We start from the raw sequence: 18,314 nt of genomic DNA on the forward strand, positions 1-18,314 counted from the left end.
AACCATACAAAACTTTGTCATTAACCACTTAAGCCCCGGACCTTTAGGCAGCTAAACGCCCAGGCCAGGTTTTGCGATTCGGCACTGCGTCGCTTTAACAGACAATTGCGCAGTCGCGCGACGTGGCTCCCAAACAAAATTGGTGTCCTTTTTTCCCCACAAATAGAGCTTTCTTTTGGTGGTATTTGATCACCTCTGCGGTTTTTATTTTTTGCGCTATAAACAAAAATAGAGCAACAATTTTGAAAACAATGCAATATTTTTTACTTTTTGCTGTAATAAATATCCCCCCAAAAAAAACATTTTTTTTCCTCAGTTTAGGCCGATACACATTCTTCTACCTATTTTTGGTAAAAAAAAAATCGCAATAAGCGTTTATCGATTGGTTTGCGCAAAATTTATAGCGTTTACAAAATAGGGGATATTTTTATTGCATTTTTATTAATTTTTTTTTTTTACTACTAATGGCGGCGATCAGCGATTTTTTTCGTGACTGCGACATTATGGCGGACACTTCGGACAATTTTGACACATTTTTGGGACCATTGTAATTTTCACAGCAAAAAATGCATTTAAATTGCATTCTTTATTGTGCAAATGACAGTTGCAGTTTGGGAGTTAACCACAGGTGGCGCTGTAGGAGTTAGTGTTCACCTAGTGTGTGTTTGCAACAGTAGGGGGTTGTGGCTGTAGGTCTGATGTCATCGATTGTGTCTCCCCTATAAAGGGGATGACACGATCGATGCGCCGCCACAGTGAAGCACGGGAAAGCCGTGTTTACATACGGCTCTCCCCGTTCTTCAGCTCCGGGGAGCGATCGCGACGGAGCGGCTATAAACGAATAGCCGCGCCGTCGTCCCTGATCGCTCCCCGAGGGAATTCGCCCGCCGCGCGCAGCGGGGGTGGGGGGTTGGGGGTCCCGATCGGACCCCCGACCCGCGCAAAGGCAAGGACGTATATATACGCCCATCTTCCTGTTCGTGCCATTTTGCGGACGGAAATAGTCGTGCGTTAAGTGGTTAAGTAGTCTCCCATCTATAACCCCTGCCCAATCAGCGGAATTCTCCCAACCATTTTCAGAAGAAGTCCTGAAAGCCATCCATACTCTCCCTCTACACAAATCACCTGGAGAAGATGGCTACACAAATTAATTTTATAAGACGTTCGCTAAATTAGTCACCTCTCACTTAACGGCCCTCTTCAACTCTGGTTTTCTACTGTTTGATATGCTTCGCTCAATCATCACCACCATCCCCAAGCCAGACAAAGATCCTACTTCCTCGACCAACTACAGGCCCATATCGCTTCTCAATACAGACGTTAAATTATTCGCCAAAGTTCTGGCAGCCAGATTGATAAAATGTCTTCCCTCTCTAGTGCACCCGGACCAAGTTGGCTTTATGCCTGATAGACAAGCCCCAGACGCAACTAGAAGAGTCATTAATCTGATACATCGGGTCTCCCGATCTCGAGCGCCTTCTCTGCTTCTGTCTTTAGATGCAGAGAAGGCGTTCGACAGAGTGCACTGGGGATTCCTGAAAGCAGTGCTCACAAAATATGAAATCACGGGCTGGTTTCAATCTGCAATACTGTCAATTTATTCAAACCCCTCAGCTTGTGTATTGAACGATGCTACCTTGTCTACACCATTCGGGATCACTAATGGCACTCGTCAGGGGTGCCCGCTCTCCCCTCTCATCTTTGCTCTCATTATGGAGCCTCTGGCAGCACGGATTAGAGGGGACAAGCGCATATCAGGCATCATACATAACATGGAACATAAAATAAGCCTCTTTGCCGATGATGTCGTACTCATGCTCACAGACCCAGTCCACTGCTTACCTGCGATTCAAGACATCATTACCCAATTCAGTTCAGCTTCTTTCTATAAAATTAATTCCTCCAAGTCCCTAATCCTCCCATTTAATCTCACAAACACCCAGAAGACCCTATTGGAAGGATCTTCTCCTTATTCCTGGACGAGCCAATCTATACCGTACCTCAGGATAAATTTGGCCCCATCTTTGTCTCAGCTCTATGACCTCAACAATCGTGCCTTCCAAAAACGACTTCCCCAACTGTTAAACCAACTACGGACTTCAGGCTTATCTAAACTAGGAAAAATTGCCTCCTTCAAAATGCTAATCCTCCCCAAAATAATGTACCTATTCCGCACAGTAATATTACCTATACCCCATTCCTTCTTTGCCTCCTTGCAAAAACAAATTTCAAGATATATATGGGACAATAAACCTCCACGATGTCCTCATTACGTCCTGACCAGACATAAAAACGGAGGTGTAAGCCTCCCCCACATACATACCTACTACAATGCTTCTGTTCTAGACCAGCTATACTACTGGTGGAACCCGAATCCCAATAAGAACTGGTCGATCATGGAATCGTCCTCCTTTAAACCCAATGACCTACGTGAAATACTACTGATCACTTCAGCTGGGTTTCCTCCTATTACAACAGATACTTCCCCGTCAGTAGCGGCCTCACTAACTGTCTGTAAGAAATTCACCCAGGTGACACCCAAAACGCACCAGTCTCATACACTCCCAATCCTTCTCAGAGCGCTTCTAGTGCATCTGCAAAATCTTAATCTGCCTGACTGGCAGAAAAACCAGATCAATAACATATCTGACCTTTACAATGTACACACTTTAAAAACCTTCGCAGAACTCCAAAACGACTACAATCTCCCTCGATCTGCAACCTTCACACACATAAGGATCTTGCACTTTCTTCGGCAGTCTAAACTCCCCACTGAGGTTAAAATACCTGAACCAATCCATAACTACGAGGGTATCTCCCTCTCTCATAGTACTAAGCCAGATTGAGTATTCTGCAAACCCCATTGATAGACGCTCTCAAACTACTAGAATATTCTCTTCTTTCTCCTCCATCTTTCTCTTCTTTCTCTATCCTACTGCTCTCTCTTGATTTCCCCCAAATATTTGGGATGTCAGAAGTTTTTCATATTTGAAAGTTAGAAGTTATGATTGCCGGATGCACATAGGGCCATCCATCTTACTGTTTGCATTTGCTGTTACCTGGTGGGATGGGGGTCATATTTGGGAATACCGAACCCTGCCCGGCACAGCTTCATCCCCTTGGGGGTGCCGGGCGTTAAGGGTTCTACCCTGGATCGCCCTGATCTCTCTACGATTGGCTTTGCCTTTAGGGCTCCCAGATGCCTGACATACTCTCCAGAATGAATCTGGGTCAAGCTCTGGGTTTTGACACATGCCTTATGGTTATACAATTCGCCGAGTCATGATTCACTCCTTCAGAGTAACTCCTGTAACGTAACACAGTACTCTGCTATCGGTATTCTTATGTCCAATTTCTAAATGTATGTTATATTTCAAACTAAAAATAAAACATTGAGAAGTAAAAACAGATCACAGGTAATAATGGTTACCTTTAATAGCCATTTGAATCCCTTTTTGGCAACTTGTGTGCATGTTATTAGGCCAAAATCACCAGGGTTGAACTTTTGATCAGGATAATTTGGGTAGATTCTGTTGCCATTATGATTTAAAAAGAGTAAACACAGTTGATTGATAATAAATTGCTTCAGCCAAACACTAACCAGTGTGAAAGAAATGTTTTTGTGTTATAATTCATATTCTCTGAAAAATGGCCAAGAAATCCTAAATTCTGCCAGCATATGTAAACTTTTGAGCACAACTGCACACACACACGCACACATGCGCACACACACACAGTGGATTTCTATGGAATGAAGGGGTGAACTGAGGAATGAGAATCCAGTGGATGTTAAAAAAGCCCACTGAAGCCGACACTTGACGGTACTTAAGGCCAGCTTCTGTACCCCCCCTTGAAAAAAAGGCCCAAATCAGTTATATAGAGAAAGAACATGGGTGAAACCAGAGAGACTCACACTACAAGAAATGAGCTGTCCATCTACAGCACTAAGCCTAGCACGCTGCACCTGCAGGTGGCAGTATACCCTAACAGTGTCCTTTAATGAAGGGAAGAGAATACATGAAATTAGATCTGTCAGACATCAGCATGAGAACCAAAAAGATCTTACAGGGGAACAGATCCTGTGGCATAGATATGCCAGAGGAGCAATATGCAGGGCCATGAATCCCAACCAAAATCTGTGAATCCGGTGCAATTACTGAGAGGTTCAGGGTGCAGACATTTTTAATTACAAATGTTTTAAATTATGTTCAGAATTCATATTTACAGGATTAAAATGGCTAAAAATATTAATCTGTTAAAAGGTAAATTTGTAATTGCTTCTCTTCTCATTGGAAAAGTTTTGGAGCAGATTTTGCATTTAGGGGGGAGGACAGATCTATATTTGATAAGGCGTGCATGAACAAGGTTTCAGGTGGGGAAAATGCCCTCCTAAAAATGTTTTTCATTGTTCCTAAACATGGATGCGGACAATTTTTTTTTTTTTAGCCAACAGCCTAAGCAACAAACAAAATAATTATATCTGACTTTTCTTATCGACCTTTTCTAGGTTAACTGTATAATAGAACTGAAAAAAGAAATCAAAATACTTATTTGAACCGATAACCTAAAAGATAAGAGTTGGCTGAATGGTCTTTTTTGTTAAAGGCTAAATGAAAACAACTTTTCTATTCAAAATGTAGCATTTTATTAGCATTTAATATAACAGAAATTTAGAAAGTTTCAACTTACATTACAAATTAAAATGCTGGTTATTTTAAAGAAATCAATGTTGAAATGTGTACAAACTTGAAAATCTAAGCAGTTAGAGGCACAATAGGAGATGGGGTAATCTGGTCATCCACTTGATTCTCAATAGCAAAGAATAAATGCAATATTAGTAATACTTGGGTAGTGCTGGATTTTATCAGAGACTGAGCATTTAGAAAGTATAGAATTAGGTTGCAAAAGTTTCCAGAGTTTTGATATTAACAATGGTCAAAGCAAGAAAGAAGAGTTAAAGCAACAACTTTGAATACTTGATGACTTAATAAAGATGGGCAGGGGTCTTAAAACAATTAGCTTTTTTTCTGTAGAGATACAGTAGTCATTTTGATATGACATTCTTCAGATCTATTAGTTTACAAGCTAATGTCTGTTTACTGACCAGCTTAGTAATATGTACGCCTGTTTTGTGAACCACAAAGGAATGGAAGACATATTAATACTGGTAACCAATAGTAATAACCTGCCTAACTCACTATGCTGGAGTAAATGGTGCACATATATTTAAAGTGGTTGTAAACCCTATTTTAGAACCTTATGCTACAGGCAAGCCTATATTAAGGCTTACCTGTACCCACAAGGATAGCTCCTAAACCTGCCCGACTTAAGAGATATCCCCTGCATGTGCCAATGTTATCGGCACATGTGCAATGGGGAAAACTGAAGCAATGGCACTTATGTGCCGTTGCTGCAGTCTCCGTGTCATTACTGCCGTCTCCCGTGCGCATGCCGGCAGTAAAGATGGTTTACTTCCTCTTTTAAGTATAGCTAAAATATGACTAAACACAGTTCAATCTGTCAGTTAACCATCAACTGGCTCGCAATTATGTTTGTATAAAAAAATGTTGTGTAGCTTTGTCAGATTAATAAACGTTTTTTTCCTTTTTAAAACAGCAGAAATCATTACATCACTATCACACTGGAGGGGGATGGCGCGCACGTGCACGTGAGGACGCGCGCGCGTTCGTAGGTGGGGGGAGAGGACACCTATGGGATTGCTCGGCCGCTGGGAAGGACAGCGCTGGATGAATGCCTGAAGGGATGAGACGCCGGTGTACACCCCAGCACACCACACGCCGGGGACCGCTTCAGAGACAGCATTCCACCGCAGCGGTAGGAGAAGGAGCGAGAGCCTAGAGACACAGGCTAGAGACACACGCTGTGTACTGCTGCGCCGCCACACGCCGCCACACCAGGGAGACTTCAGAACAGCTGGTGAGGAGCAGGATGGGACGGACGGCACGAGACAGGAGGCTGGATACGCTGCGGATGGATTGAGCTTGCTGGGTTCACATGGAGCAGCTCCAACTCTGGTAACACGGACGACACAGGTAATAAGGTCAGCTCCCAGCCCCCAGAGCACAGCCACACTCTATACAGAGGAAAAGAGAAGATGGAAGCATGGAGGTAAGGTAGGAGACATCTACAAAGGGAGAAGCAGGATCTGAAAAAGTATTGGCATATCCCTAAACCTGGTTAAACTTAATTCTACAAATGATCATACTAGAAGGTAAATGACTGTGATCCGAATAAATGAAAACAAGTCTGTTGGTAAATTGCTCTTTTAAGTACTAACTTTGCACCCCTGGAAAACCCAAAACAAAAACCTATGGGACTGGTAGGACATTGAATGCAATAATACGCAAATTGGTCCTCAAGCCCTATTAAAATCCTGAATTAAGTACTCAGAAAACATATGTGATACAAATGTGATACACCTGATACACTTGAGATCAATAGGACATTCTAGACATGGAAATAAAAGAGTACAGCTAGACATATACAAGCATATACATATATACAGAGATATAGAGGGAGAGGGGCTCAGGTTCTCTCCCGTCCCCTCCCGTCCTTTGTTTTTTTTTTTTTTTTTTTTTTTTTTTGGTTTTGTGCTTTTTTCTTTTTTTTTTTTTTTGACAATGCTGTTAATTGCTGCTAATTCCTCAGCTGGTTGTCTACCTGTCTGCTGCTCACCCCCGCTTCCCTCAGTACTCTCTCCCTCCCACGACTACTTACCCGATCTCCACCTTGGATTGTGGGGTTAACTCAATTGGGCAACTGGGGCAGGTGGAGTGAGAGAAGTATAAGTGGGGGAGGGGTACCCCCAGCCTCAGGAAAGCATATAGGAACAGAACGGAGGCCTCCGTCTCCCCCCCTTCTGGCAAGACGAAATACCTGGACAAGGCTGTGGGGGAGGTGACACGAGAGTTATCCCCGGAAGGGCATTCAAAAATACAGGGGGCCAAACCAACTAAAAAAAAAAAAAAAAAAGGGGAAGGGGAAGAAAAGGCAGAATAGAAATAGATAAGGGGAGAGGAAACAGGAGGTCAAGCTGGGGAAGAGAATCAGAAGGGGAGGACGAATAATGAACAGGATGGCAAGCAGATCCACAAAAGGGGGACCCCCGAAGACACCAAGTGATAAAGCAGCAACAAGCTCCATTAGATCGTACATGATCAAAGAAGACAGCCCACGAACACAAGGAGCAACAAAGCAACAAAAAATAAATAAAGATAAAGAAAAAAAAGTGGAAAACAGCAAACCCCAGGGCAGAGACTCGAGAGAAATATCTATGGACTCCAGAGAAGGGGCTATAGAAAGTGACGTGGAAAATAGCAGGATGGATGAACAGCGGCCAGCTTTACAGATCCCATCAAGGGGAGAAATGGGAGAGATGTTGCTGAGACTAGAGAATGCGATCAAGGGGGAAATACAGACCCTACGGACGGATCTCGGATTTCTTCTCTCTAGAGTGGAGTCAGTGGAGGAGAAGATAGACAAGCAAGAATTAGAATCAAACACCTTAAAAGCGCAAATGGAGCAGATGCAATTACAACAGAGACAGATTATGTACAGATTGGAGGATCAGGAAAACAGAAACCGGAGACAGAATCTGAGAATAAGATCGCTACCAGAAGAGAAAGGGGAGGAACTTAAGATAATAATACAAGAAATATTTAACCCACTATTGGAACGAACACCAGAAGAGCCAATCGAGATAGAAAGAGTGCACAGAGTAGGAAACCCTAAAAGAGCAGAGACAGAGCGCACTAGAGACATCATTGTAAGGTTCCAGTTATATGAAGATAAAGACAAAATCTGGAAGAAATTGAGGGGGGTACCTCCATTAGCGTATAAAGGAATGGAGCTCCAGATTTACGCGGACCTTGCCCCTGATACACTGGCAAGGAGACGGCTCCTAAAACCACTTTTAAACCAGCTTGTAAGTCAGAGAATAAAGTATAACTGGGGATTCCCAGCCTGTCTAATAGCAGCAAAAGATGGGAGGTCCGCAACTCTGAGATTTCCCGAAGATCTGAAAGATTTTTGCAATAAATTAGAAATTCAGACCCCTGACCTGCCTGGCTGGGCGTAGAGCTCAGATAGGGGCTGAAATGGAAAGGGAAAGAACAGGGGGGGAAAAAGGAAGGGAAGGAGAAAAGAGAAAAAAGGGGAGAATGGTCCGTGCTCTCCCTAGAGGGCGAGAAAGACCTTTATCCCTATCGTTCGAAAAAAATGAGCGGTAGGAGGCAATCCCAGACCCCACCGGGAGAAATCTGGACCAGGATATGTTAGCTGGTTCAGAGGTCACTTGGTGGCCAAAAGGGGGGAGGGGGGAGTGGGGGGGGGGGGGGGGGGGGGGGGGGGGGGGGGGGGGGGGGGGGGGGGGGGGGGGGGGGGGGGAGGGGAGGGAGGGGGGAAGATATCCTATCTCACCAAAACAATCGGAAGAAACTGTAACCAACAACCAAGATGCCGGTAATTAAATGCCTATCTTATAACGTAAAAGGCCTCAATAGTCCATCGAAGAGACATAAGGTACTAAAGGAACTAAAGAGGTATAGGTCAGATGTTGTCCTTCTACAAGAAACCCATCTTACATTAGGATCAAACATAAAGCTATATTCCCCTGACTTCCCCATATGGTACTATGGCGACACCATCTCTAAAAGGGCCAGAGGGGTAGCAATTGGGATTGCTAAGGGGATTAGGTTTGTGTTAACAGACCGATTGACAGACCCAGAAGGGAGATTCCTCTTTTTAAGGGGAAAATTAGAGGAGGAGGAATATACTCTTGTAAACATATATGCACCGAATACCTCCCCGATGAAATTCCTCCAGGGAATCCTGGGGAAATTAAAAGATTTCAGGAGGGGAAAGATAATATTGGGAGGAGATTTAAATTTCTGTATGGACACAAAGGTCGATAAAACACACCAAACATTAGAGACTCAAGAAAGGCAATTAAGAAAGGTAAAAGGTAGTCTACATAGAAGCCAATTAGTAGACACATGGAGGATCTTTAACCCAAGCAAACGAGATTATACATTTTATTCTCATGTACATGAGAGTTACTCCCGGATCGATCACATTTTCATTGAGCATAGAATGCTAGATGCGGTGGTCGAGACAAAAATAGAGACCATGACGATTTCCGACCATGCTCCAATCAGTATATCCATAAATATTATAGGCAATCAAAGGACCTATCCAAATTGGAGACTAAATGAGAAACTACTAATAGAAGAGAAAAGTTTAATGAGGGTCAAAAAAGAATTAGAGGAATATTTTAAGATAAACAAGACAGATGACATTTCGGCAGCAACATTATGGGATGCCCATAAGGCGGTGATTAGAGGGGTGTTAATCTCCGAAGGGGCAAGGAGGAAAAAAGAAATGAACAGTAAGAAGGAAAAATTAGTAGAAGAGATCTTCAATTTGGAACTAACACATAAGAAAAATGGTAAACAACGAGATATTTATCTGGACCTAGTTAACAAGCGGAACGAACTTAAAGAACTTATTGATCGGGAAACAAGAAGGGAATTTAACTTGGTGGCAAGGGAGAGATATAGGTGGGGAAATAAAACAAGCAAACATCTGGCTCGGATGGTACAAAAAAAGAAATCAAGGAACTATATAGACAAAATTAAAAACGAAAAAGGAGAGGTCTTGCACACAACAAAAGATATTGCTGAAACATTTAGATTATATTATGAAAAATTATACTCAGTAGAACAAAAAAACTGGCAAAAAGGGGAGAAAGACAAAAAAATCTCAGCATTTTTAGAAGAAGCAAGGTTATCAAAAGTCAGTCAAATAGACGCAGAGGGGATGGACAGGCAAATAACGGAAAACGAAATTAAAGTAGCATTATCAAGCTCTGCCTCAGGTAAAAGTCCGGGGCCAGACGGCTTTACAGTAATGTATTACAAAAAATTTAAGGAGATACTTCTGCCAAGGCTATGCCAGTACTATAATGGGCTTGGAAAGGAGTACGAACTAAGTAAAGAGGCATCAGAGGCAACTATCACCGTTATCCCTAAGGAAGGAAAGGACATCGGAAACTGTTCAGGATACCGGCCGATATCTCTGCTCAATACAGATTTAAAACTGTTTGCAAAGGTATTGGCCGGGAGAGTTAAACAGGAAATGGCGAGATTGGTGTACCCGGATCAGACAGGTTTTGTCCAGGGAAGAGAGGGGAGAGACAATGGGGTTAGAACACTGTTAATCCTCCGGAAAATGAAGGCGGTGGGGTCCCCAGGTCTACTTCTGTCGATAGACGCAGAAAAAGCGTTTGACAGGGTAGACTGGGGACTCATGTTGCTCACCCTGAAGGAAATGGGGTTTGGACAGAGGATGATGGAGTGGATTGGCACTCTCTACAGGTCCCCCACGGCTAAAATAAAAATAAATGGAAGTCTTTCTCAAACCTTCTTAATGAGAAATGGTACAAGGCAAGGGTGCCCTCTATCGCCATTACTGTTCGTGCTCACATTGGAACCCCTGCTGGCTAGGATCAGAAATTCTCAAAAAATAAAAGGGGTTAAAATAGGAGAGGAAGAACATAAACTTGCAGCCTTCGCAGACGACGTCCTATTCTATTTAATGGAACCCAAAACATCAATCCCAAACCTTCTAAACCTTTGTAGCGAATACGGAGAAATCTCAAACTTTAAATTAAACATCACAAAAACGGAGATTATGAGTATAAATATAAGCAAGATAGAAGAACAACTCCTGAAAATGAAGTACAAATTTGCTTGGGTTAAAGAACTCAAATACCTAGGAATACTGCTAGCAAAATCGACTAGGGAGATGTATACGATAAATTTTATCCCTTTATTAAATGAAATTAAGACAGAAATAAAAAGGGTGGAAAATAGGGCAATATCATGGATAGGACGAATTAATTACTGCAAAATGGTCATTCTGCCAAAAATTTTATATAAGTTCCAGATGATCCCCATTGCCCTCCCCGGGACATTGTTCTCGGCCCTTAGAAAATTAATAATGAATTATATTTGGAGAAATAAGAAGCACAGGATAGCACTTCAGACCCTAAAACAGCCAAAAAAAAAGGGTGGATTAGCGGTCCCCGATGTCAAGAGATACTATGAGGCGGTGATATTAACAAGAGTGGTGGAGTGGGCCAGGGCTAGCAAAGAAAAAAGGTGGGTTAGTGTAGAAAATGAATTGTCACAGGCAAGGCTAGATAAGATAATTTGGAACCCTCCACAATTTAGGACAATAGATAAAAACGCACACGAGATAACTAAAAATGCACTTAAAGTTTGGGACACGGTCTATAAAAAAATTGTGAAAGAGTACAATTCACCCCTTATATCACTAAAAGATAATGATTATTTTGCACCAGGTAAAACACAAGTGGGGGGAAATTGGATTAAAATGGACACTATACAATTAAGGGATATAATGAAGGAAGGGCACATTTTAACACTACAGGAGTTGAAATTAAAAAACTCCCTCCTGGAAATTAATGAATGGAGATATCGGCAATTAAACCATTTTATCCAAGATCTCCCACACCCATTGAGGTCGGGAGATCAGTTATTGGAATTGGAAAAAATATGCTCTACAAAAAATGCCAGAGGATCTATCTCGGGACTATATAAGATGTTACTGAAGATGGAAGAGCAGAACATACCCCCATTCATTGAAAAATGGGAAAGGGAACTAGGGACACATCAGGATAGGACCACAATAGAGAAAATGCTGACCCTGACTCACTCCTCCACGGTGGATAGCGGCACAGCAGAGATGTGTTTTAAATGCATAGCCGGATGGTATATGACACCAGACAAATTAAAAAAGTTTAAAGAGGGACAGACTGGAGAGTGCTGGAGGGGATGCGGTTTACCAGGAAATATGGCACACCTGTGGTGGGGATGCCCTAAGATAAGGAGGTACTGGGAAAAAATATTGGCTTGTGTCGAAGAGATTACAAAGAAAAAGATAAAGATGGACCCTTGGGTTGTTCTGTTCCACGGGGGGGAAGAAGGCATTAAAAGTTATAAAAAATCGCTAGTACCACACCTATTGAATGCTGCCAAAAGATTAATTCCAAGGGGTTGGCAAGAGGTGGAATGCCCATCGATCTGGCAATGGATCGACGCGGTGGAAGAAACATATAAAATGGAGGAACTGCAGGAGGACATGGAGGGTAATAACATATTACAAAATATGAAATGGGAAAACTGGAGAACTTTTAAGAAATCGTGGAGTTACGCGGAAAAATTAAGAGAAGGCACTTAAGGCTATTTTTGAAAAATCAGAGAGAAGTAGAGGTATAAGGAGATTGTTTTGGTGAGATGGGAGGGGGGGGGGAGGGGGGGGTAAGGGGAAGTGAAGTATTAAGGAAAACTTGTGTATATGGTCAGCAAAAGAAGTCAAAAATGTACTCAAGAAAATAATATAATATATATATAACAAAAAAAAAAAAAAAAAAAAAAAAAAAAAAAAAAAAACACAAAAGTGGAAAACAAAACAAAAATAACTAGCATATAAAAACAAAGACACTAATGATGCAAAACCAAAATAGAGATGCAATGGGCTGGTACGCAGAACATGAGCATGTAAATGCACACTCTATGAGGTGGAGTCTGAAGTAAAGAGAAAAAAAAAGAAAAAAAAAAAAAAAAAAAAAAAAAAAAAAAAAACAGCAGAAATAAAGTAAAGAAATCCTAAGCTGTACCTTGTGTTATCCCATCTATTAATACCTGTGCATAGGGCCTTTTTTAAGCTCTTACTCATGTCAACTCTCTAGCTTGAGATACTATTACTTTGCCACTCCTTTTCCAATTGGCCACATTTTTTTTTTTTTTGGCTGTGCTGTTAGGCACGCATTTTGGTATTTATTTTCTAGCTAATTGGAAAATGAAGGGTGATGTTACTGTATTTAGGCAGACTTCATGGACTTAATTCTTTTGACGTTAAAGATTATTTTCACACAGAGTTCTCACAGCTGATATCTATGGATTGTTAGTGAGCTAGATATGACATGAGCAAAGGAGCAATATCCCAATAGCAAGAGCCCCAATGCACAGATAGTATAAAATGAACAACGTAAGAAATAGCAAAGGTCACTCGAAAAAGAAAAACAAACATCTGAAAAGGTGTTTGAAGTACAAGAAAGTCTGTGAAAGTATACTAAATCTCCCTTTAAAGTAAAAATATCACAAAAAGCTTTTGGAGCAAACCTTCAAGAGTTGCAATAAGAAAGATAATGTACAGTTTCAGTATTATTTATAACATAGTTTAAAGGATAAGGCAAGTATAAATCTTAGAATGACAACCCCATGCCAGGAGCAAGAACACATTTGTAAAAGAAAAAAAATCGAAACCTCTATTTTAAAGAAATACTGCTTACCTCTTCCCTGACTAATCAGACTGTAATCTTCATTGCTCATTTCTTCCGTTACAGATTACGAAGATGCTCAGAGAATGCACACAGTGTGATACTTGCATGTACTGAGGTAAACAGACCTGCTTTCATTTATTATCACCACACTCTACCCTCAGATCAGTGCATGTTACAAGTTGGGTTTAGGACGTATGCCACCTGGGGCAGTGGTAAATGACTATTTTTATTTGCTTTATTCGTTTAGATGTGGTAGAGGGGGTGGTCATTGTTTTACACTGAAGTGCACTAATCCAATAATGTCAGTTTAAAAATTCAGTGCGCTATAGTATAGATCTTCAACATTTTTATTGTTACATATAATAATTATAATCATTTTTTTTTTCAAATCACTTAAAGTATATTTACATGACAATTAATTTATCTTGGTAACAGAACACAACCATAAATGAATATTACATCTTTTGCTATTTAACCTCATTGTAAAATCTTATTTTAAGAGATGAATGCACATTTTAGATCTATGCCTATGGGAGATCATCATCACTTAGGTCTGAGTCATCATCCTCCACTTCTCCTTCAATAACAGATTTCTTTCCTTTGCAACATGAAACAATCAGTCCAATAATGAAAACCTGTAATCAAAGAAACATGTATTTTTAATAAAACTTCAAAATGTAATTTTCATGTTTCTCTTCTAGCTGCAATCCTTGAGGCAAGTCTGTAGAAATTCTGGGCCAGATCCACAGCCAGCCGCCGTAACTTAAATATTCCCATTTAAGTTACACTGGCTGAAAATTTCTACCCAAGTGCCCGATCCACAAAGCACTTACCTAGAAATTTTCGGCTGTGTAACTTAAATCCGGCCGGCGTAAGGCGTTCCCAATTCAAATGGGGCGAGTCCCATTTAAATTAGGCGCGCTCCCGCGCCGGACGTACTGCGCATGCTCGTGACATCATTTTCCCGACATGCATAGCGCGAAATTACGTTACGCCGAGCTTCGTGAATCGCGCCGGGTCAAAAAAGTTGCGTCGGGAAAAAAAACGAGTTGCAGCGGAAAAAAAAAAAAAAAAAAGACAGCGTCGCTGGAAAGAAGGGTCTGCTTTTACAAGGTGTACTAACTTTACACTTTGTAAAATCAGCCCTAATTTTACGATTGCAAACGAATACTTACGGAGAAAAAATGAAGCTGAAAAGCTTCGCGGATCTCCGTAAGTGCTAATTTGCATACCCGAGGCGGCATTTCGACTCGAAATGCCCCCAGCGGCGGATGCAGTACTGCATCCTAAGATCCGGCAGTGTAAGTCCCTTACACATGTCGGATCTTCTGTCTATCTCTTGGAAACTGATTCTGTGGATCAGTTCCAAAGATAGAAACAGGGATACGCAGGCGGAACAGCAGATCCGCCTGCGTATCTCTTTTGAGGATCTGGCCCTCTAAGCCTAAAAAGTGGATTTTCCAGCAAGCCAATAAACAGGTGAAACTCAAAAAAAAGGGATTTTTAATACAGCTTACCTGTAAAATCCTTTTCTTGGAGTACATCACGGGACACAGAGCAGCATATTCATTACTATGTGGGTTATATGGAGTACCTTCAGGTGTTGACACTGGCAATCTCAAACAGGAAATGCCCCTCCCTATATAACCCCCTCCCATAGGAGGAGTACCTCAGTTTTGTAGCAAGCAGTATGCCTCCCAAAATGGTCCCCAAAAAGAGGGGTGGGAGCTCTGTGTCCCGTGATGTACTCCAAGAAAAGGATTTTACAGGTAAGCTGTATTAAAAATCCCTTTTTCTTTATCGTACATCACGGGACACAGAGCAGCATATTCATTACTATGTGGGATGTCCCAAAGCAATGCTCACAATGAGGGGAGGGAGAACATCTCCAAGACAAAAGGATTTAATTTAGAGAAATACTCAAATCATAATAAATCCAACTTAGTTGAGAAAAATAATCTTAAATTTTAAATTTAACTCAAAAAAGAGGAGCCCCCGGAATCCGAGGGTCTCAAACTGCAGCCTGCAGCACTGCCTGCCCAAAGGCTGTATCAGTATTCCTTCTTACGTCCAACTGGTAGAATTTTGTAAACGTGTGGACAGAAGACCAGGTTGCCGCCTTGCAAACTTGAGCCATAGAGATCTGGTGATGTGCTGCCCAGGAGGCGCCCATGGCCCTAGTAGAATGAGCCTTTAATGATACTGGAGGAGGCAACCCTTTCAAGCCGTAGGCCTGAGTGATTAATTGCTTAATCCACCTAGAAATGGTGGACTTTGCAGCTGCCTGCCCCTTCTTGGGCCCATCCGGTAATATGAACAGCACATCTGTTTTCCGGATCTTCTTTGTAGCTTTAAGATAGGCCTTCATGGCCCTGACGATATCCAAGGTATGCAGCAACCCTTCCTTTCTGGAAGTAGGTTTAGGGAAGAAGGATGGTAATACCAAATCCTGGTTCAAATGAAAACTGGATATAACCTTCGGTAGGAAGGAAGGATGAGGGCGGAGAACGACCCTGTCCTTGTGAAAAATAAGATATGGTTCCTTATAGGATAAGGCCGCCAGTTCCGATACTCTTCTTGCGGAAACTATGGCGACCAAAAATACTAACTTCCTTGTCAGTAAAACCAAAGGAATTTCAGCCAACGGCTCAAACGGTTGTTTCTGTAAACTTGACAGAACAAGGTTTAAATCCCACGGGCAAAGCGGGGATTTAACTGGAGGTTTAATACGTAAGACCCCTTGAAGGAAGGTCTTAACCAGCAAGTGGGTGGCCAGCGGCCGCTGAAACCACACTGACAGAGCAGAAATCTGTCCTTTGATTGTGCTTAATGCCAATCCTTTATCCACTCCTAGCTGGAGAAAACTTAAAACTCTATCAATGGTGAATTTGCGAGAAAGCCATTGCTTGGACTCACACCAGCCTACATAGGCCTTCCAGACCCTGTAATAAATCACCCTAGAGACCGGTTTCCTGGCTCTGATTAGGGTAGAGATTACTTTCTGAGACAGACCTCTACCCCTGAGAATCAGGGATTCAGCTTCCAGGCCGTCAAATTTAGATGCCGTAAGGCAGGGTGGAGGATCGGACCTTGCGATAGCAGGTCTGGCCGTAGAGGAAGAGTCCAAGGGTCTCCCACTACCATCCTTAAGATTAGTGAGTACCATGCCCTTCTGGGCCATGCTGGAGCTACCAGGATGACTGGTATGTGCTCCACCCGGATCCTGCGCAGCAGGCGGGGTAGTAACTGGAGCGGGGGAAACGCATAAAGAAGTTTGAACTGATGCCAAGGGCAAACCAGAGCATCGGTTCCGCAGGCCATCGGATCCCTTGAGCGGGACATGAACCTGTCTAGCTTCTTGTTGAGTCTCGATGCCATGATGTCCACGTCCGGCACTCCCCATTTTTGGCAGAGTGCTTGAAAGGTTTGTGGATGCAGAGACCATTCCCCCGGCAATAGAGTCTGGCGGCTTAAGAAGTCCGCCTGAAAGTTGTCCACTCCGGGAATGAATATTGCCGATATGCAGGGCACATAAGCCTCTGCCCCTAGGAGAATCAAGCTCACTTCTCTCTGAGCGGCCTGACTCCTGGTTCCCCCTTGGTGATCTATGTATGCCACTGCCGTGGCATTGTCTGATTGAACTCTCACCGGGAACCCCTGCAATTTCGATGTCCAAGCCCTGAGGGCTAGTCGAACCGCTCTGAGCTCCAAGATGTTGATGGGTAAAAGCTTCTCTGGCCTTGCCCAAATACCTTGGCGAGTGGAACCATCCACAATCGCTCCCCAGCCCGTCAGGCTGGCGTCTGTGGTCACTATCTTCCAAGCCACTGGGTTGAAAGACTTTCCCTTCAGTAGATTCTGAGGGTCTAACCACCAACACAGACTTTGCCGGACTCTTGATGAGAGTGGCAACGGGATATCCAAGGCCTGTGGCCTTCTGCTCCATGCTGACAGGATGGCTGCCTGCAGGATGCGAGTGTGGCTCTGGGCGTATGGCACCGCCTCGAATGTAGCCCCCATCTTGCCTAGTAGTCTCATACATAGGCGAATAGTCGGTTCTTTCTTGTTTAGAACCAGTAGGATTAATTCCTTGATGGCTTTGACCTTCCTCAGAGGTAGGAACACCCTTTGTTGTTCTGTGTCTAATCTCATGCCGAGATATTCCAACTGCCTTGTGGGCTGGAATGCTGACTTTTCTCGATTTAGGACCCAGCCGAACCTCTCGAGGTATTGGACCGTGAGGGCCACTGCTCGCTCCAAGCCGGGAGACGAGTGGTCTATGACTAGGAGGTCGTCCAGGTATGCTAGGATCGTGACCCCTTGGATCCTTAGCTTGGCTAGGATTGGAGCTAGAACCTTCGTGAACACCCGGGGGGCCGTAGCCTCCATTAGGTTGGAGTAGAAACCCAGCCCCTGTTCCAGGACTGGTACCTCTACTATTACTCCCTGGGAAAGTAGATGATCTAGAGCCGATCTTAATGCGGCTCCTTTCTCCAGATCGTTTGGAATCCTCGACTCCTGGAAATGAGGAGGAGGAAACCTTAGGAACTCTAGCTTGTAGCCTGTGGCCACGGAAGACCGTACCCACTCGTCGGGAATGCTGGCTTCCCAAATCTCCGAAAAGAGTCGCAGCCCTCCCCCCACCTTCGTGGGTGGGGGCGCCCCTTCATGAGGTAGACTTGGGGGCTGGTTTTGCTGGCTTGCGAAACCACTGCCTCTTGCCTCTAACAGCCTGTCCTTCTGATCTGCTGTTGAAGCCGAAGTTTGCTCTTGCAGGAGGCCGTCGATACTGCTTGGCATTAGAGGGCCCCTGCCCAGGGGAGGACTGTCGTTTAAACGCAGGCCCCTGAACCTTCTTCTTAGTTGGCAAGAGTGTACTCTTGCCGCTTGAAATGGTCTGAATGTATTTATCTAGGTCCTCTCCGAA

At 43.1% G+C, this 18,314-nt stretch overlaps 1 protein-coding gene across 1 annotated transcript in view; it reads right to left on the bottom strand.

Annotated features, from left to right (window-relative positions):
* Positions 1-12,682: 12,682 nt before the first annotated feature.
* The window catches only part of LMBRD1 (LMBR1 domain containing 1), a 275,940-nt gene continuing 270,308 nt past the window's right edge, over positions 12,683-18,314 (bottom strand). The window contains exon 16 of the mRNA XM_040349910.1: positions 12,683-14,022. Within this exon, the coding sequence (XP_040205844.1) occupies positions 13,915-14,022 (108 nt within the window). The 3' untranslated portion in view covers positions 12,683-13,914. The remainder of the gene's footprint in view (positions 14,023-18,314) is intronic.

Source organism: Rana temporaria, chromosome 4 (assembly GCF_905171775.1).
Source record: "Rana temporaria chromosome 4, aRanTem1.1, whole genome shotgun sequence".
Taxonomy (NCBI): domain Eukaryota; kingdom Metazoa; phylum Chordata; class Amphibia; order Anura; family Ranidae; genus Rana; species Rana temporaria.